The sequence below is a fragment of the Hyperoodon ampullatus genome (assembly GCF_949752795.1).
Source record: "Hyperoodon ampullatus genome assembly, chromosome: 19".
In the NCBI taxonomy this organism is placed as follows: domain Eukaryota; kingdom Metazoa; phylum Chordata; class Mammalia; order Artiodactyla; family Ziphiidae; genus Hyperoodon; species Hyperoodon ampullatus.
This window is the reverse complement of record NC_136932.1, coordinates 31,820,209-31,841,304: the sequence shown is the minus strand read 5'-3', so window position 1 is coordinate 31,841,304 and position 21,096 is coordinate 31,820,209. Positions and strand designations below refer to the sequence as shown.

Below are 21,096 nucleotides of genomic sequence, written 5' to 3'. Positions count from 1 at the left end.
TATTTTAAAGAGGTCAACAAGCCCAGAGTTTGAGATGGTGGGAAGAGACCTGACAAAATGTAGTGAAACTGAAGTCTGTATATGCCCTATGACCCACACGTTTCACTCCCGTTATACACAGCAGAGAAATTTGTGCAGAGTCCCATAAGAAACCACATAGGTATCCCTGTGGCCGGTGTGCTTGTGGGATGATGGGGGCATCAAGGATACAATCACTAGGGAGCTAGAAAAGTAAAATACGATGGACGGATACTACAGGGAAGAGCGGAACACTGGGCGTACACGTGGCAGTATGATTAGATCTGAACTCCACTGTGCTCACAAGCAACTAAAGTAAAACTGGATAAACTGAACTACATCGAAATTGAAAAATTCTGGGCGTTAAAGGACACAATCAACAGAGTGAAAGGGCAACACACAGAACAGGAGAAGATACTAGTAAATATTCTATCTGAAAAGGATATCTGGATATCATAATATCCAGAGTATAGAAAGAATTCCTACAGTTCAACAGCAACAACAATTAAAAAATGGGCAAAGGCTGGTGGCACAGTGGTTAAGAATCCACCTGCCAACGCAGGGGACACGGATTTGATCCCTGGTCCGGGAAGATCCCACATGCCGCGGAGCAACTAAGCCCATGAGCCACAACTACTGAGCCTGCGCTCTAGAGCCCATGAGCCACAGCTGCCGAGCCCGCGTGCTGCAACTACTGAAGCCTGCGTGCCTAGAGCCCACGGTCTGCAACAAGAGAAACCACCACGATGAGAAACCTGCGCACTGCAACGAAGAGTAGCCCCTGCTAGCTGCAACTAGAGAAAGCCCACGTGCAGCAACAAAAACCCAACGCAGCCAAAAATAAAATAAACAAATTTTTTTAAAAAACCACACACAAAAAAGAATCCTTTAAAAAAAAAAAAAGACTGGAAAGGAACAAGTAAAATTCTCTCTTCACACATGACATCATCCTATACCTACCCAAAGAATCCACAAGAAAGCTCCCAGAAAGAACAGATCACTTCAGCAAAGTGTCAGGTACAAGATCAACAGAAAGGGACAGAAAGTAGATTAGAGGTTACCCAGGGCTGGGCAGAGGGAAAATGGGAAGTTACTGCTTAATGGGTAGAGTTTCTATTTGGAGAGAGAAAAATGTTTTAGAAATGGACGGTGGTGATGGTTGCATAACACTGTGAATGTACTTAAGGGCACTAAATTGTACATTTAAAAACGGTTAAAAGGTCAAATTTTACATTACATATATTTTACCACAATTCAAAAAATAGAAAACAAAAACAGATCTATTGGGCTTCCCTGATGGTGCAGTGGTTGAGAGTCCGCCTGCCAATGCAGGGGACACGGGTTCGTGCCCCGGTCCGGGAGGATCCCACATGCCGTGGAGCGGCTGGGCCCGTGAGCCATGGCCACTGAGCCTGCGCGTCCGGAGCCTGTGCTCTGCAACGGGAGAGGCCACAACAGTGAGAGGCCTGCATAACACACACATACACACACACAAAATCTATTTTACTAAATTTACAAATGGATGTTAGGATACTTAAGGGACTTTAGCTAAGTTGAAAGTGGTGCTGATTGTTAAGAGTTCCATCTGTTCATGTGATTTGATAAGACATTAATCAAACTTCACTTTAACAGAGCAGAGTGATTTGCAAGAAACAGCTAGGATTCTGTATTTGCAATTTTAACTCACTTAATATTAATTCTTACAAGCCAGTAGGTTTCTATGAACAAAAGCTGCCTTCGTAGATATAAAAAAAAAAATTCTCACATTGAACCTGTAACTTTTATATTTTCAGTAACTTAAATATTTTATAGAATTTTTAAATTTCCCAAAAGATAAAAACAAAAAAAGTCTGAGGAAAAAAAAAATTTAGAGACCAGAATCACATCTTTCTGAACAATAGATAACATAAGAAATCAATGTCCTCAATACCTCCCCAGGTGTTGACGTGGATTTTTTTCCACCACACGTACAGGAAGAGAAGAGCAGACAAGAACTGGGAAGTGGTGTTCGCCCAGGCAGGTCCTCTGAAGGAGAAAAAGGTATCATCACCCGTGAGTACATTCCTCCCAAATAATAAGCTTTCGCTCTCACAGTTATTAGATGAGCCCATAGCTCCTGGACTACCTTCTTTTTAAACACCAGATCCACTTATAATAGACTTGTTTTCTTTTCATCAAGATTGAATTTTTGTGGAAGAACCCAATACTACTAGAAAAGCAAAAGCACATAAAGACTTATCACCCTTCCTTGTTCTGATAGCCTTAAATAAACCATCAAATAAATTCTTAAACATACTTAGTTCAAAGGCTATGGCAGGGACTTCCCTGGTGGTCCAGTGCGTAAGACTCTGCTCTCCCAATGCAGGGGGCCTGGGTTCGATCCCTGGTCGGGGAACTAGATCCCACATGCATGCTGCAACTAAGACCCAGTGCAGCAAAGACAGATGATAAATAAATAAATAAGGCTATGGCAAACAGCTACTGTGTTCAACAACTGGTCTAAGGTCATAGCAGTTTTATTTCCCAGCATTATAATAAATTTGTTTTGTCTTGGGAAATAACCTGAGAGCATCGTCAATGGATGACATTTTATCCCCACAAATAGAATGTGCCCTGTTCTGGCACAGAGAACCAGGAACTCTGAATTCTCTTCTATTTTTTCATTTCACTCTCCTGACCAGTTCTCACATTTTTTCACTTCTTAGTCCATCCCTGTGTTTTTCTCCTCTTACCCACCTATTCCCAAACTGCCCTCTGTATATCTGTTTTTTTTGTTTGTTTTTTTTTTGTTGTTTTTTTTTTGGCAGTACGCGGGCCTCTCACTGTTGTGGCCTCTCCCGTTGTGGAGCACAGGCTCCGGATGCGCAGGCTCAGCGGCCATGGCTCACGGGCCCAGCCGCTCCGCGGCATGTGGGATCTTCCCGGACCGGGGCACGAACCCGTGTCCCCTGCATCAGCAGGCGGACTCTCAACCACTGCGCCACCAGGGAAGCCCTGTATATCTGTTTAAAAAAACCTTCTAAAAGACAGTCTCTGAGGTTCATCTTCAGAGAAGCCTGCTGAGATGCTTATGTGGGTCAATGTCACCGCTTCTCAAACTTGGCCCCTGACTCTTCACTTCCCCAAGGCCAAAGCCTCTTTCGGTTTTCTGGAAGGTGTTACAAATGTTTTTTCATTGATTGGTCTGTGTTCCAACTCTGCACAATCCTTCAATTAAATGCTTTTGTATGTATTTTTTACTGCAACCACCAGTAAGAATTAAATTTCCGTCACTATCCAGTACCCACATGCCATAGAAGCAAACGTCTCATGAAAAACACCCCCAGGCCACATTCTATTTCCTATTCTATTTCATCTTATTTCATTCATAATATATTTAATTTTTCAAAGTGCTGGTCATGACCCACGAAACCAGTTTTCATTTATAAAGAAACACACTGCCCTAGGGAACTCCCTGGCGGTCCAGTGGTTAGGACTCTGCACTTTCACTGCAGTGGCCCAGGTTCAGTCCCCGGTGGGGGAACTAAGACCCCGCAAGCTGTGCAGCACAGCCGAAAAAAGGAAAGAACACACTGCCCTAAAGCACCTCAAAACTGCCGGGGCCCGGTCCACAAGTCCTGGTGAGATCACGCCAGCCACGCGCAGGAAGCAGGCTCTGAGGGCCTCAAGTGAGGGGGGGACCAGCACGTGGCACCCGCCCAGGGAGGTCTCACTCTGTGTGACCCCCGCCTGCTCGAGCTTCTTCGAGACAGAATCTGGCTCCATTCCTTACAATCCAGGGACAACAGGAAAATCCCTACAGGCCTCTGCCCACTTCCTGCCTTTGCTGGGGTCACCCCTCCCTGTCTGCCCAGGCTCGGGGTCACCCTCCTCCGGGCAGGTGTCAGCTCCCCGCTCTCCCCAGACTAAGCCCCAACGTTCCTCCCTCCCGGGTTCCAGGGCATCTGCTGCCCATGAGCACAGCTTGGCATTCCCCACTGGGCTGCCCCCTCCCCTGCATCCCAGCCGGCACTCTACATGGGGAATGGAGGGGTCACTACTCACACCACTCCGAAGTCCAGGGCGTACAGCAGGAGGGCATTCGTGCCCACGTTGAGGACGTTCGCTGCAATGCCGGTAACCACCTGAGGCATGATGATGCCCTAAGAGCCCCGAGCAAACAGGAAACATGAGCACTTTCAACAGCCCATCAGTCGGGTGGCGAGAGCGAGCAGGAAACATATACATGGGTCTCTGCCCCCCGGTTCCCAGCACAGAGCTCCTAAAACCCTTGCCATTCCCTCAGTGCTAAGAGCACCGGGGGCATCTCTTATTCTTATATCTGGTCTTTGACCCCACCTCCGACACAGATCTCCTGAAAGCCTTATGAATTCCTTAGTTATAAGAGTACCAGGAGTATCTTTTGTTCTAATGAGGCGACCCAGGATGGGCTCCGGGATGGGGGCCGGTCACCACGATTTTCAGGCTCCCCACCCCCACTCTCGAGAGGGGGGACGGGCTGGAAATGGAGCTAATGAACGAGCACGCCCTTGTGAGGACACCTCCATAAAGTCCCAACAGCGCGGGCTTCGGGGAGCTTCCAGGCGGGTGAACACGGGCACAAGCCCCTCCCCATGCCCTGCCCCACGCACCTCTTCCACCCGGATGCCCACCAGGATCCTTTATCATGTCGTTTTATGATAAACCGGTGAATAGTGACAGAACAGTGTTCCCGAGTTCTGTGAGGAGTTCTAGTAAATTAATCGAACCCAAGAGGAGGTCGTGGGAACCTCTGATTTATAGCCAACTGGTCAGCACAGGTGACGACCTGGACTTGCAGTGAGCATCTGGGGGGTCAGGGGAGCAGGCGCGTGGGACTGAGCCCTTAACCCATGGGATCGGACGCCATCTCCAGGTACACAGTGTCAGAGTGACTGTACGGCACCCAGCTGGTGCCCTGGATTGCTTGGTGTGGGGGAAAAAAAACCCACGTCTGATGTCACTTCTGAGCGTGGCAGTCATGTGAGAGTGAAGGGCAAATGCAGGAGGAAGACTGAAGTTTTCCGGAACAGGTGATGAAATGAACGTTCAGAGTTAAACAGGCGCCAATTTTAAATGACCGCGAAGTAACCCAAGACCAACAACAGCAGGGATCAGGACCACGGGGCGTCTCCCCCACTGGTGCCGCCTGAGCCAGACCAGCCCAGTGGGTAACTGCCTCTGCATGACGACAGCATCACAGGCCACAGCATCACAGAGAGAAAAGAGGGGACAACCACACCAAGAGCCAGCCGGGTCCCGGCGTGAGGTCTATAAGGAAAGACCACCTGCGGGGCACCAGGACCGAGGCTGGGGGCACACGAGGTCACCGCATCCAGGGTACCCAGCGATGCCCGCGGCGGAGCAGGGGTACCGCGAATGCTCATCCCTTTATTCTTACTTTACTCACTTCGTTTGTATCTGCTGCCCACACGACACCGGTACTTTCTTTAAGTAAGACTTCTGCATTTTCCCCCTGCATTTAAACGGCTGACCACTGTCAAAGTGCAATGGCTTCGTGGACAAACGGTGACACGCAGGCACTGGAGGCTCAGTTCGGTGGGCTGGAGCGCCTCTCAACTCTGCCCGCATCCACCCTGCCCCGTGCTGCACGAGGCCCTGGGGGGCCCTGCACACGGCTGCGGTGGTGGCCGTGGGACACTGGGTCCTCCTCCCCTGAAACAGGCGCCAGAGTCAGTCTGAGGCCGGTGCAAAGCCAGAAACCAGGTGGCCTAGAGGATGTGACGGGCCGGGCATCATCTCTCTAGGGCGGAGCACATCCATCCACAAGACTCCACCCAGACAGAGCTCGGGTAGAACCTCGGAAAAAACTGTCCATTACTTTTATGGAAAATTCCCTAAGATATTTACCAGGGGGTCGGGATGGGTGGGTGGCGGCCCGGCTGGCAGCGTGGCACTCTGGCCAGTCCCGTGGGGCCAGAACGTGGGCTGTGGACATGCAGGTGGTGACAGTGCTCAGGCTGGAGCCTGGACCCGAGCCGCTACCCTGGGGACCTCAGCGCCACAAGGCCTCTGCTGGAGCCTCAGTGTTCTCACTCGAGTGCACCTCTGTCTAAGCACAGTCAGGGTCGGGGCGCAGAGCAAGGAAGGGGAGCATTAAGGATGGGCGAGATGGACGCGTGACGGTGGGGCTGCAGGTGCGGCCCGGATGGAGAAGGTGCAACCCGGTGGGGGACAGGTCCCAGGTGGCCCCCACTTCGAGGAGCCACACGTTTGGTTTGGTCTGGCTCCCGAGTCTCACTGAGCCTGGGGGAAGGGGCGGTGTGAGCTGGGATGGCCCAGGGTCCAGAGCCTCAGACCCCCAGCCCATTCCACCTTGCAGCCTGCCTTCCACCGTAACCCTCAGGCCTAGCCCAGCACTGGGCTGTCGTGTTGGAAAGAGAAATACTCGAAGCAGATCCTTAAGGCAGGATAGCTTGTAGAAGAAAATCTAGTTCTGAATGCCAACTCAGACCCTACCCTCTTCAGCCCTAACTCTCCTCTTCTGTGAAGCTGGGTAAAATAATTACTTTCTTGCAAGATCGCGAGAAATTACTCTCAGCACGCTGTTGGGTATGTCTGCCTAAAACCCAAACTAGGGAAAGCTAGGGAAAAGCCCGCCTCAGAAATACAGACTTTTAAATATTGAAAACTTTAGATCAGACTTTGGAGCCAGGCTGAGTTCAAATCCCAGCCCCTTGGCTTACAATCTGTATGACCTTGGGCAAGTCACATCATCTACATATCTTGGTTTTCTTATCTAAAAATGGAAAAGATAGAGCCTACTCACATTGTTATTAGAATTAAGTTAATATATTTATAAGGCATTTAGAACAGTATCTGGCACAGAGTAAACAGACAAATTACTGTTAATAAATAAAACAAATACCACGTTGAGTTAGGGGAAAAATATTTACTACACATTTCCAGTATTATGGAGTAAAACTATTAAAAAATCTGTACCTGGGCTTCCCTGGTGGCGCAGTGGTTGAGACTCTGCCTGCCAATGCAGGGGACATGGGTGCGAGCCCTGGTCTGGGAAGATCCCACATGCCGCGGAGCAACTGGGCCCATGAGCCACAGCTACTGAGTCTGCACGTCTGGAGCCTGTGCTCTGCAAAGAGAGGCCGCGATAGTGAGAGGCCCACGCACCGCGATGAAGAGTGGCCCCCACTTGCCGCAACTAGAGAAAGCCCTCGCACAGAAACGAAGACCCAACACAGCCGAAAATAAATAAATTAAAAAAAAAAAATCCGTACCTGACTTTGTAAATATTTTGCCTGCAGCTGGAACAGGAATGTGGCCTGTAAGATAAAATAGAAAAACAGCTCTCGTTGATTAAAAAAAAGTCTCATTCCCACAGTTTACGTCGATTCTGGTTTTTAGTAAGATATTTAATCTTGTTTTGTGACCTCAAATTCAGAGACTTGGACCCGCACTAACCAAATGCTAGGATAATCAAATGCTAACTATTTGGATCTTCCCAGAGCGGACTCCGTGAGGACAAAAGCGAATTCTAACCAGCTCAGGAGAAACCACCACTCGCTGCCTTGACATCTGAATGGCTCCGAGGGTGACAGCTAGCGGTCCTTCCCCAAATGCAGGCGGAGCCCAGGAAGCATCCTGATTAATTTGGAATCAAAAGTAATCCTAACCTAGAGACCGTCATGCAGAGTGAAGTCAGTCAGAAAGAGAAAAACAAATACCATATATTAATGCATATATGTGGAATCTAGAAAAATGGTACAGATGATCTTATTTGCAAAACAGAAATAGAGACACAGACGTAGAGAACAAACGTATGGACACCAAGAGGGGAAAGTGGAGGACAGGGTGGGATGAACTGAGAAGTTGGGATTGTCATATATACACTGTTGATATAAAATAGTGTATGAAATAGATAATTAATGAGAACCTACTGTATAGCTCAGGGAACTCTACTCAACTCAGTGCTTTTTGGTGAGCTAAACGGGAAGGAAATCCAAACAAGAGGGGACATACGTATACATATGGCTGATTTGCTTCGCTATACAGTAGAAACTAATACAACATTGTAAAGCAACTATACTCCAATAAAAATTAATTTTAAAAAAAGTAACTCTAGAATAAGGAAGGAAATGTCTTCCCCTTATCAGTGTTTATATTTAATTTAAGCTCTTGGACATCAAAGTGGCACAAGCCCTGAGGATCAGTGGGGTGGGGATGACAGGTCCAAGAAATTTCCACCTGTCGCATGAATAGCACTTTGATAAAATAAACAAACAAAAGGGGGGAGGCCCGTGTTCATGAGCTGCTTCGTGTACCAAAATGCAAGGATGTTCTTGACACTTACCGGAAGAGAAGGGATTAAAATCATCACATAGATCTGGGCTATCCTAAAACAGACAACAGAAGAGCCTCCAGTTAATATTAAAACAATTGCTGGTCATGCTGTCTTCAAGCTGAATCCACAGAGTATTTTCTAAAAATTAAAACTAAAACTAAAGATAATTTATATGGGAGAAAGTTAATAACACTTGTAAGTGACTGTTTCTTTGCAACGTAAGTCGACATCACATCAGGCCTGCTAAATGTCTGCTTACTCAGGGGCGCTGGACTTGACATTTTTCAGGTCATCCTAGGCAGAAAAGCTGGAAGGAACACAGCCAAATGAACTGAGAGTTGGGCAAAATTCGGAAGCCTCTTGGAAGAGCCAGGACTGCAGCTATACCTCACAAGGAAGCACGACCAACAGTCTCCAGAAAGGACAGCCTGCATCTCCAGAAAGGACAGTCTCTCTCCCTGCATCCGGCATCCCCAACATCACTGGGGGGCCTCCTAGAACTGAGGGTTAAAAATCCCGACTCTAAAAACAAACGTGAGGCGGCCACGTTGCCCTCTTCTACGCGCTGGGGAAAGACACTCTGTGCGTGTGCAAAACGCCAAACGGAGAAACTCCGTGAAGGGCAGGCGGGGCCGTGTCTCCCGGAGGGCAGGGTCCCCGTGCATCCGCATCAGGGGGTCCCCACCAGCCCAGGGTCCCACAGGCCAGAGTCACAGCTTCCACCTTCCACAGGGTTCAAGTCCAGGTGACTGACCGAAAATGTCAACACAGGCAAGATAACCAGCCAGCCACTGACTGTGACCCTGGGCTTGTGATGCTAGAGATCCAGCTGACCTGGAGACCTCGGGGTCTTGCTTCAGGAACAGGAGGAGGCTCTCGATGTTGAGGAAGAGGGCCCAGCACGGGAAGCAGCACAGCATCAGGATGAGGATGCTTCTCTGAAGGACGATCCCCACACGTTTTAGGTTCTTGGCTCCAAGGACTTGGGAACACAAATACAGTGCTGGAGAATGCAGTGCCTGGGCCGCCTGCCCCGCCAACAGAGCCCCACCGCAAGTGCCCTGCCCGCCACCAGCAGCCCTGCTGGGTGCTTCCTGCTATCTGCTCCCACCCCAGCTGCTGAGCTGGTTGCCCAGGATGACTGGTCCCCTGCTCCAGGGAACCGGGCAGGAAAGAGCTGAGCTTAAAAGGTGTGAGAAGAACTGGGCGCATGTTGGAGCCTTCTGGATTCATTCAGCAGATACTTCTAGAACACCTACTATGTGCCAGACAGCCGTGAGGCCTGGGAACTAACTCAGCAGGGAGCAAATTCCCTGCTCTCATAGGAAAAAAATCAATCCGGGAAGGGGAAGATGATGGAGTGTTAGGGCGGTGGTGAGCACAGCTCTTGACCTGGTGATGGGGGTGCCTCACCCAGGGGCTGATGGCAAGAGAATGAGCGGGAGCAGCCTGAGGGCGCTGCAGGGCTGGAACAGAGTGGGGAGGGGAGGGGTCACTGGACAGCTCCAAGCAGAGGAACCCCACGAGCTGCAGAGGGGCAGGTGGGAGGCCAGGGCACAGAGAGCGGGGAGGTGGACAGGCCGCTCCCCAGTGCCCCGGCCCAGGCCTCCTCTCTCTGCAAGTAACGGAATGACTGTCTCTTTCTTCAACCAAAAGCGACTGACCTCAACACACATTAAAAGAGACAATGGGACTAAATTAAACACTCAGTAACGAAAGAATGGAAATACCAGTGACATATTACAGAATATTATGCAAATATTAAATGGGAAAGTATACACCGACTTCATTGAAACAGAACATTCTCCAAACACTGTTGAAGGGGAGGGAAAAAAAAAACCATATGTAAATGCTAGAACTGTGTGGGTGCATAAATGTACACAGATTGAAATATTTGCAGGATATTCACCAAAAAGTTAATAGAGGTAACTGGGGGGTGGGCGGGGGTAAATTTTAGTGATTTTTTCCACTTTTTAAAATACTTTTCTGGATAACCTAAAATTTCTATGTGTTTGGCCTTTATAATCTTTTTAAAAAGCTATTTAAAATTTGGGAAACAATGTGCCACTATGGAAGTACATTTAACAATACAGAAAGATGTCCATTATATATTGATAAGTGGGGAAACAAATTAAGATACAGCCTTTTTGTTAAAAAGTATATATATATATGAATAAAAATGACTGAAATGTTGAAATGGTGCAAAAAAAAAAAAAAGGGACCCAAAAAACTCTTTTGAAACAAAATTTCATATCCTATATCACGCCAATCCAGAGTTAGCTTTGGCCTAAATTACATTAAGTCCTTCAGAGCTGTGTTCAGCTTAGCCTGGAAAAACGATCTCAGGAAACCCTCATGCATTACCTGATGGGAGCCGAGGGCAACAGCTCAGGAGATACTACATTCACTCAGCACTGCTCCTTCCTTGGCATGTAACCCTGTCCTCACTCTCCCAGGCTTTGGGTTTAAAGGTAGGACTCATCCATCATATACCACCCCACCCCAGCCATTCATTCATCCATCTGACCACCCACCCACCCATTCATCCACTCATGCATCATATACCCACCCACCCATTCATCCATCCATCCATCCATCCATCATACACCCAACCCAATCATTCATCTACACACTCATTCATCATACAGCCACTCATTCATTCATCCATCCATCCATCCATCCATCCACCCATCTCTGCCTCCTTCTCACCCATTCAACAAATTTCCAAGGTACCTGCTATAATAGCAAGCACAATGCTGAACCATAGGGCTTCAGAGACTGAAAGGGACACAGCCTTTCTCCCTAAGGAGCTCAGAGTCTAGAAGGAGAACCACTATGGTTATAGATCAGGTGGGTGAGATAAGAGACAGAGCCAGGAGTAAAAGGCCTTGACTGGCATCTGTCTCTGCGCTGGTGATGCCTGTACACCAGCCCAGCGCTCCCAATCCCAGGACAGGCAGTAAGGATGAAGAGAAACAAGCAGAGTCAAGAAACACCACGAGTCAAAGTCAAGAGCAATCAACAGTTCTGCTAACGTGTGGAGATGGGGGAGGAAGCAGACGGCTTCTGGCTTGAGTAGCGAGCGGGTGGTGTACTCCTGAGAGAGGGAACTCTACAGGGGAACACAGGCGAGCTTAATCCTGGATGAGCTGGGTCTGAGGACAGAATGGAGCCTGGCCCTCTGGGAAGAGATGTCAGGCAGGAGATGGCGACGTGAGTCTTCACCACCGCTGGCGGCGGGGGAGACAGCAGCCGGGGGAGGATGTACCACAGCGGGAGGTAGGTGAGGGCAGGGGGCTCCAAGGGGCAGGAAGAAGAAGAACAGACACCACAGACTGAGAAGGAGCCACCGGAGAGGTGGCTGGACCATTGCAGGATCTGCAACCGTGGCAACCAGGGAGTGGTGGAGAGCGGCGGTGGCTGCGCTGGTTGAGGACCAGGACGGGGGTGGGGGGTAGGGGGGGATGCACAGGAACGGAATCAGTGATGGGTGCCGAGTCCAGGGCGGTGTCCAGACAGGGACCACAAGGGACAGCTTCAAGCAGCTTGGTTTGAAGGAGAGGAGAGACAGAGGGGCAGTGGATGAAGGAGGATGGTTTTAGGGTGGGAGGGATCAGACAGGATGGAAAAAGGAGAACAGCCCTGAGTAGATGGACCAGAGGACAGGGTTAGTAAAGCCAGCTCCACTCCATTTACAGCCATCAGCAGCGGGGTATCCGACAAACATAAGGCCGCAAAACCACAGCCTGTCCTCAGTCCCCTAGATTGGTTCTACAACGAAAGATCATTGACAAAGCAAGGTCTGTGGGGCAGGGTGGTCCTCACCTGAGACATGAGCGTGTCACAAGCGGAGGCCAAGCCAGTTCCAACGGAAACCCCGGCAACATTCACAACCTGCAAGGAACAGCAGAGCAGGTGTGGCACGCATCCGGGACCAGGCGGGAGCAGCTGGTGGTCTGTGTCTCAGATCCCATGGTGTCCACACCTGTCCTTGTCCACTGTCGCACAGAACGTACAGTCTGACTACAGGATCACAGTCACCTGCATCAACCAGGGGAGCCAACAACCTAGTTTTTCGTAAACCCACAGTGCGTTAACAACTTCTGTATTTAATAAAAGTAATGTTGCAGTTAACACCTGAAGGTGATACCCCTGATCTACGGTGTACATTTAATGATAACAGCAGCAAACCCAGACTGAGCACGTGCTACGTGCAGGGTCGTCCCAAACCCTTCACACACACAATGCTACGATCACTACTCCCATCTTATGGGTCATCTGAATCACAGCAAGTTTACATCACTCAGATGGCGACCTGAAGCTGGGCAGCCTGGCCCCAGGCTCTGGTCCTCCAGTGAGGAACGGCACCACTTTTGTGTCAGCCTCTCGCCCAGACCCCACCCAGTGCCCCCGACAACCAAAGGCCCAAGCAGTGACCTGCAGGTAAGGGTCAGAGCCCAGCGGAGCTGGGTGGGGGGAGCTGAAGACCCTCGTTTCCATCCTGGGCTCACATCTAGCAGTGATGGCAGCCTCAGGATGACCTTCTCGGCTGAGCCCCCAGGAGTCAGTGACAGGCCACCCTCAGAGCAGGAAGGGGCATCCACCCCAAGATGCTCTCTGCTGAGTCCACCCAGGACAGCGTCAGGGCAAAAGCCCCAGAACACCTCGGCTTTCCAGGAAGAGAGAAAGATGAAGCATGCCAATTTCTCAAGAGTTTTGTACTGAAAAACAATGTCACATGTGAGCCTTTCTTGGGTAAATGAATGCACTTTGGTATCATTCTTCCTCTACAACTTCAAGTCCATCTGGGTCAAGTTACTATTCAGAGACGGCTTTGGTTAAAGTCAACAAGCTTTTGCCAACCCAGCCCTGATGTCACACTTTCCCCTCCCAGCAGCCAGTGTGATAAAAGATGCACAGGAACTGCTACTGTATCTCAGAGCATGTTATCCAGGACACGGGCTTCCACATCAGGGTGTCCACTTTATGAAACTCTACAAGAGAAACTCCCTATGACTCAGCATCAAGAAAAGCTGCTCTTCCCTGAGAGATGGCTCAGGAACACTTGGGGGAACCACATGGGTGGGGAGTTCGGAGCAGATCTGCAGCCCCTCAGATGCCGTCACCACCACCTCACCTTGCGTCTTCTTCCATCCATGTGTCTTGGACCCGACTCTATCTGCCTTGAAAGTATTTTTATAAACCAACTCAAATGCTCTGTGGAACAAGGTGGGTGTATAGAAATGTTCTTTTCTTTTAAAACCAAACACTTTTGTAAACCCTCTCATACTATATACTGAGTTTTTTCACAAGGTAAAAATATTTCTAACTGGGCCTGGCTTTCATAAATAGAGTCTTCTTGAAATGAGCCTATTGTCTCCCTAGCAATTTGTTACAATTTAACAGCTGATTAAAAGCAAAAGTCTGGCCACCCACTGCCCGAGAAGACAGGCACAGACCCCCTTATCTAAGACCTTATCCACACAAATGCCTGACTTTGGAACATAGCCACCTTCCCACATGCCCTTTTCAAGCCTGTCTGTATAATTTTAGGTTTGTATTTACTGTATTATTATTTTTTTTCATTTTTTTTCCAAATCTTTGTTTTTATTGAAATATAGTTGATTTACAATGTTGTGTTGGTTTCAGGTGTACAGCAAAGTGATTCCGTTTTATATATGTGTATATGTATCTATTCTTTTTTAGATTCTTTTCCATTATGGTTTATCACAGGATATTGAGTATAGTCCCCTGTGCTGTACAGTAGGTCCTTGCTGGGTGTATTCCTATTTTATTTTTACTTCAAAAACTAGGAACTCTTCCGTTACCCTCTTATCATTGAGTGCTTTAGGGGAAAAACAGAAAGAGGGAAAGAATCACCAAAAAACACATATAAAATCTGAATTCCCCTCCCAAGATAGGTTTCAAAATAGTTTTGGTGAAATAAATGAAAAAACAGGCACCGTGGGATTCTACAGGCATACACAATCATCATGCTTTAAACCCTCACCATGTTACAGGTGGGAAAACATAAAGGTGCAGAGCTGAGAAGAAAAACATACATTCAGGGGACGCCTGGGTGAGAGCCGGCTGGCTGCTCGGTCTCCGAAGTTACGCATTTCTGAGACGTCTGCTGGGGCCGCATCTCTGCTGGTACCAGGCTCAGCAAAAGTTAATAGGAGCTGGCCAATCACAAGAAAGCAGGCAGAGACAGACCAGCACAGCCTGGAGGTGGGGGCTCTGGCTGCCTGGGAGTCCTCAGGGACAGTTTTGTGCAGGTCACCCAGCCCTGTCTAGGCAGACACACCCGGACCCCGCATGCAGCTAACAGAAAGCAGTGGGCACCACAAGCAGGGGGCTGAGATGCCCGGAGATCAGAAGCCGGGAGGGGCGCGACTCTAGCTGCAGGATGGGGGAGGGCAGGACGCAGTCAGGGCGGGAGGAGGGGAGGCCTTGCGGCTGGCAGGAGGGATGAAGGCCAAGCTGCAAGAGTGTAGTAGCAGGAAACAGAAAAAAAGTGATTTTAAGAAATGTGGGCAATTAAGGCAGCAGGGCTCGCTGACTGATGCAGACGGGGCCGTGTGTAGGGTGCTCCCAGGACAGGATGGTCCCCAACAAACAAAGGAGTAGGGGAAGAGAAGAAGCAGCACAACTACCAGAAGAGGAACCAGGGAGGACTGGCAGGTGCGGAGAGTTCCCAGGAGGGAGGTGGGGAAAGGCGGCCAGGTGAGGGCAAGTTCTCTGGAGATTGGGGGCGGGGGGTGGGTCACTGGCAGCTTTCGGAAGAGTAGGTTAAATGGAACAGTGGGGAAATAGAGGCCAGTTTGCAATGGGGAGAAAAGGAAAATGAAGACGCAGTGTAGACTTTCTGGCAAAGAGCATAAGTGGATAGAGGCCAGAGAGGGGGCTGCACAAGGAGAGACTTGGACACTTTATCTAAATTCAGTAGCACTAGTGAAAGGGAAGGGGCTGGAGGAGAAAGGATGGTTCTGAGTCCAGGTAGAAGGCTGGTCTCAAAGAAAAGAGTGATGAGAGACTTCCCTGGTGGCGCAGTGGTTAAGAATCCGCCTGCCAATGCAGGGGACACGGATTCGAGCCCTGGTCCGGGAAGATCCCACATGCCGCGGAGCAACTAAGCCCATGAGCCACAACTACTGAGCCCGCGCGCCTAGAGCCCGTGCTCCGCAACAAGCCACCGCAATGAGAAGCCCGCGCACCTCAACGGAAGAGTAGCCCCCGCCCCGACCCGCCGCAACTAGAGAAAAGCCCACGCGCAGCAACAAAGACCCAATCAATGCAGCCAAAAATAAATAAATAAATAAATAAATATTTTAAAAAGAAAGAGAAGAGTGATGGGGATCCAGGTGGCAGGGCTGAAGGAAGGGGGGTGAGGATCAGGCACTGACTGGCCCTGGATTCTGGGAGGGGACCAAGCAGGGGCTGCAGAGCGAGTGAGGATGGAGGGATCCCAGCATGGGAAACACCCTTGAGGGCAAAGGACAGGCAGCAAGGGTGTGGGGACTCGACAGGGCTCCAGGGATAAAGGGTGGTGAGCGGAAGTGTAAAGTTTAAAGCTTCTGCTGTGGGTGCACGCGGAGGGCTGGAAATGTGCAGGGTGTGGGGCCCGATGTGCATTTGGGGGTCCTGGAAGCCAGCGAGATGGAAGGAGGGGGACCCACACACCCAAGGAGACAAGCACTCAGGTCCTGAGGTTGTCTGTGAACACAGAAGAGGCCACGTACAGATCTTCAACAAGGAAAAGTACAGATGGTGTACCAGATAGGTTGTCCAAAACTGGGTGCTGGGAAAGGAGAGTCTGCATGCAAAAGAATGAAACTGGACCCGTATCTCACACCATACACAAAATCAACTCAAAATGGGTGAAAGACTTGAACATAAGACCTGAAACCATAAAACTCCTGGAAGAAGACTTAGGCGGTAAGCTCCTTTAACAAGTCTTGGGCATGATTTTTTGGACCTGACACCAAAATCAGAGGCAAGAAAAGCAAAAATAAATGGGACTACATGAAACTAAAAAGCTTCTGCACAGCAAAGGAAACCATCAACAAAATGAAAAGGCAACCTACCAAACGGGTTCACCCAATAATAGACCTGTAAATAAAATGTATGATTCCATATACCAAGGTGGTCTCAACCATAAGGAAAATTTCTGTGGCCCCGCCATGATCTTAGGGCTCTACCCACCTGGGTGGGAACAGGAGGGGCATTTTCTGAGACTGGGAAACACCACCTGCCATTACCAGCTGGAGAAGCTTTTCACCTTCTTTGAAAGCATGGACGAAACGCAGGAGAGAGGCAGCTTTCCACTACATCACCAGCAAAAATGCAGGGACTTCAAAGGGGGTGTAATTTCAATCCATGGTGGAAGGGAGACACTTTATTACAAGGCTGAAATAGCACCACCTTAATGAACTGTGTAATTCAAACTAACAGCAGTCAACCTAGTTCTAGATATGTTATCTGGTTTAACTTCATAATAGGAAAAAAAAATGCAGTTCTTTTAGTTCTACCAGCAGAGTTTGCCTCATTGCTACGAATTCTTTGCAATACCTGGTCCCCAGACCAATTAGAGGTCGGTCACCATGGGATGGTTTGAGAGTTCGGAGAATACCTTTTCTAAGTAGTTGACACAGTCTCCTTCCAAATCTAACGATAGGGTAATGGAACCCCCAGGTCAAGCTCCGACCCTGTGAAGGTGCAGATGTCAGACATCACACAACTCAAATTCCAGGCTTTTCCAAGTCTTCAGCCCCCCCCAAAAAAAGAAGAAAAGAATGTAAAAACCTACCGAGACAGCAAGCGTAACCGCATCCAGCTCGACCTTGCCCAGGTGGCCGCAGAATACGGAGCTGACGAGGCTGATGAGAAAGATGAGCAGCTGCGCGAGGAACTGGGGTGAGGAAAGCGAAGGACAGCGCATTACACCGACCCTCCCGCCCGAGACAGCGCGGGACGGCACTGGTCCACCGGCCGGACCGCGGGGGACGGGGGGGGGCCGCGGGGAGAGGGACCACGGGGTGAGGGACCGCGGGGGACGGGGGGGAACGCAGGGAGAGGGACCGCGGGGAGGGCGGCAAGGGGCCGCGCACTCACCACTGGGCCCGCGAGCGCCTCCAGCTCCGCCATCTCGCGCCCCACGTCGGGCGGCAGCGCGCCCCGCAGAGGCCGCAGGCATTTGCGCCAGCCGGGGGTCCCGGGCCTCTGGGCGCCGTCGCGGGCGGACGAGGGGCTCTCGGCAGCGGGCGGCACAGGGGCGGCGGGGGTCTCCATGCCGTCGCGGGAGGCGCTCGGCGGCGGGCGCGCCCACTTCGGGAGTGCGCGGGAGGCGGCGGGGGCGGTGGGCCGGGTAAGGTAGGGGCTGGGTGGGCGGGGCGGCGGGCGGTGGCGGGATTGGCGGTGGGGAGGCCCCGCCCCGCCCCCTACCGCCGCCGACCCGGCCCCCGCCTTCCGTGGCCCACGGGACTCAGGGGAGGGGCGGCCTTGGTAGGGGGGCGCGGAAGGAGCAGGTGGGAACAGTGCAGGGGGGCCTAGTTAGCCTTCGCTGGTTTCCGGGTGATGTCTCCCCCCAGACTGGGTCAAAGAATTTACTCCCCGGGGTGTTGCGCTCCCAGCCGCCCGCAATTTGCAGCGGGTAGGACGAGCCCCCGTGCCCGGTGGGGAGGGAACGAAAAGCCGGGACGGGGGCTTTGCTGGGGCTCCACCGCGAGGGCCACCTTGGGTGCAGCCTTCGTCTTGGTCCCTGGAAGGTGACCCTCCACTTAACTGACCCAAGAGGAATGAAGCGCTGAGGGTGGAGATGCCTTAGCGAGTACCTCCACCTCCCCGCGCCGAAATCTGCCCTGGGGTGTTTTTCACTCAAAGGAGCTACCTTTTCTCATTTTTTCCATTATCTGTTCGCCATGCCTAGCAGTTTGTATCCACCCCAGAACGCAGCGTGCTTAGTAGGTAGGAAGGCTTGCTAAACTAACAGCTGGAGCTAGCCCGGCAAGGCGGCAGGCAAGAATGACCCCTTAATCCAAGGCCGCTGTTGACTCGCCCTCCCACCCGCTAAGAGGAGTTAGTAGTGATTGGATTTTCACAGCTTCAAAGACTTTCCCAATAATTGCCAAGGCCAAGGAGAAGAGCGCATTCATTAAAACCTCATCTTTTTGAGATGGGGCCGCACAAAACCTTCTGGATATACCGCGTCTCTGCCACTAAAAGCCTGCAGCTTTTTTAAGACGAGGACAGGCCCAAACAAGATGAACAGGGCCTGCCCAGGACCCCATCCTCCCCTCTCCTAGAACACTCTTTTCATTTTTGTTGCCTTCCAACTTTATCAACCCTTCCTTCTATCAAAATAGGAAAGGGTCTGATTTTTCCCTCCAGTTTGCCTGGATTAGCTCTTCAAAGCCTGTATTTCTCTCTATGGGATGCCCACCACTCAGAAACAAAGTGCTGGTGCTTCATGCCTCCCTGCGCCTGCCAACATGTCAATCCAAACCCGTGTTAAGACAGGCCCGCCTGGAGGGGTGGGATGGGGAGGGTGGGAGGGAGGGAGATGCATGAGGGAGGGGATGTGGGAACAGATGTATATGTATGACTGATTCACTTTGTTATAAAGCAGAAACTAATTAAAAAAAAAAAAAAAAAAGAAAAAAAAAAAAGACAGGCCCTTGACAGGAAGCATGCTAATTGATGCCACCTGACTCCTTTCTTCTTGGTAATCTGCCTTCTCCCCTTTTAAGTTTGTTAAGCATGCCTATTACGCTTGGTACCAAATGAATATTAACAAATGTCGTTTCATGCTGAATAATAATCTAAGGGAAGATACATTGTAAAATGTATTTTAAATAATTCACATAGTAAGAATCCTTAAGTCCTTGGTGTATGGGTTTGTATCTAAAAAAAAAACAGTAAGCAGAAGAAATATACAAAGCCATACATCGATGCATCTGGTACACAGTGGTCTTCCGTTGACATGGTGGTGGATGTAATCTTCCAGACGTTGTTTTGGACTAGCACGTACTTTTTCCCTTCCTTCCTTTTCTTCATCAGAAAATAATATCTTGGAACTCTCAGTTCTTGACCTCCATGGGCACAGCTGAATAACGTTAACTGAAAACGAACTGCCACCTTTAGGCCAATGAATTTTTGTTGGTAAGGTCAGAAGCATCCCTTGGCCTACTCTCTCTCTCCCTCCCTCTCTCCCTCTCTCCCTCTCTCCCTCTCTCCCTCTCTCCCTCTCTCCCTCTCTCCCTCTCTCCCTCTCTCCCTCTCTCCCATCTCTCTCTCCCTCTATCTCTCTCTCTCTGTCTCGCCACATCACTGGATTCTGATATAGACTCTCACTAAAATCCCCACCAGCAAGATGACAATGACCCCAAAAAGCAGAAGCCCTCGCCACAGCACCAGCTGTCTCCCAGACAATTTCCACGCGGCCCTTGGATGAACCTCAAGACCCTTTTCCTGGCGTGTCTGCTGATCCGACTGAATCTCCTCTTTTTCCTTTTTCTTTCTTTTTTTTTTTTTTTTTTGCGGTACGCAGGTCTTTCACTGTTGTGGCCTCTCTTGCTGCGGAGCACAGGCTCCGGACGCACAGGCCCAGCGGCCATGGCTCACAGGCCCAGCCGCTCCGCGGCATGTGGGATCTTCCCGGACCGCGGCACGAACCCGTGTCCCCTGCATCGGCAGGCGGACTCCCAACCACTGCACCACCAGGGAAGCCCCTCCTCTTTTTTTTCAACATCTCTTATCCACATTGCTCCATGGTTTCCAGGGCCTGCTGGAGATGAAAAGGAACTCAGTGCCTTAAAAGGGTGTTTTTCTTCTGTATAAAAGGAGATGCGTGTATGCACTACTAGCTGGGAGAATGGTAATTCAAGAAGCAATTGCTACCATGGAGATAAAAGGAAATCCTATGTCAGGTGCTGTCCACTCACCCACAGACACGGACTGGATCCCGCTGCGGTCAGCTGGGGTCCTCAGGGGCTCTGCCCCACCAAGTAATGCAACAAATAAGGTAGCTCTTTAGGTTAAGAGTCTTCGGGGAAATGTTCAAGGGGCCAGCACTCATCGAATTAGCATCTCAGAAAGAGAATAAGGCCAGTGGAGGAGAAAGATGACCTGAGAGATGATTCAAGGCCGTTCACAGCACTGGGGAGAGATGCGAGTCTTCCCACCAGAGGGCCTGCTAAGTACCAGGCAGAATAGTGACCCAGACCTAGATTTAGTCTCAGGATGCCTCAGAAGAGTAACAATAAGGAAAATACCCGAAATGCTTGCATCAGTACTGAATTGATCACCAGCAGCTTTTAATGATCTGTAGCAGTGTGTCCGTGTCTGCAATTAAAGCAAACAAACCTCCGGGGCTTCCCTGGTGGCGCAGTGGTTGGAAATCCACCTGCCAATGTAAGGGACACAGGTTTGAGCCCTGGCCCAGGAAGATCCCACATGGCGGCGGAGCAACTAAGCCCATGCGCCACAACTAATGAGCCTGCGCTCTAGAGCTCGCATGCCACAACTACAGAGCCCACGTGCCACACTACTGAAGCCCATGAGCCTAGAGCCCATGCTCCACAACAAGAGAAGCCACCACAATGAGAAACCCACGCACTGCAACGAAGAGTAGCCCCCACTCGCCGTAACTAGAGAAAGCCCACGCACAGCAACAAAGACCCAACGCAGCCAAAAATAAAAACTAAAAAAAAAGCAAACAGACTTCAACTGTTTACCTG

At 50.3% G+C, this 21,096-nt stretch overlaps 1 protein-coding gene across 1 annotated transcript in view; it reads right to left on the bottom strand.

Moving 5' to 3' along the window:
- SLC47A1 (solute carrier family 47 member 1) overlaps positions 1-17,620 on the bottom strand; it is a gene marked incomplete at both ends in the record, with an annotated part of 52,296 nt that extends 34,676 nt beyond the window's left edge. The window contains 8 exon segments of the mRNA XM_079725549.1: positions 1,949-2,043; positions 4,063-4,160; positions 7,296-7,340; positions 8,369-8,411; positions 9,194-9,342; positions 12,185-12,253; positions 17,169-17,270; positions 17,474-17,620. Of these exon segments, the coding sequence (XP_079581675.1) occupies positions 1,949-2,043; positions 4,063-4,160; positions 7,296-7,340; positions 8,369-8,411; positions 9,194-9,342; positions 12,185-12,253; positions 17,169-17,270; positions 17,474-17,620 (748 nt within the window).
- Positions 17,621-21,096: the final 3,476 nt, after the last annotated feature.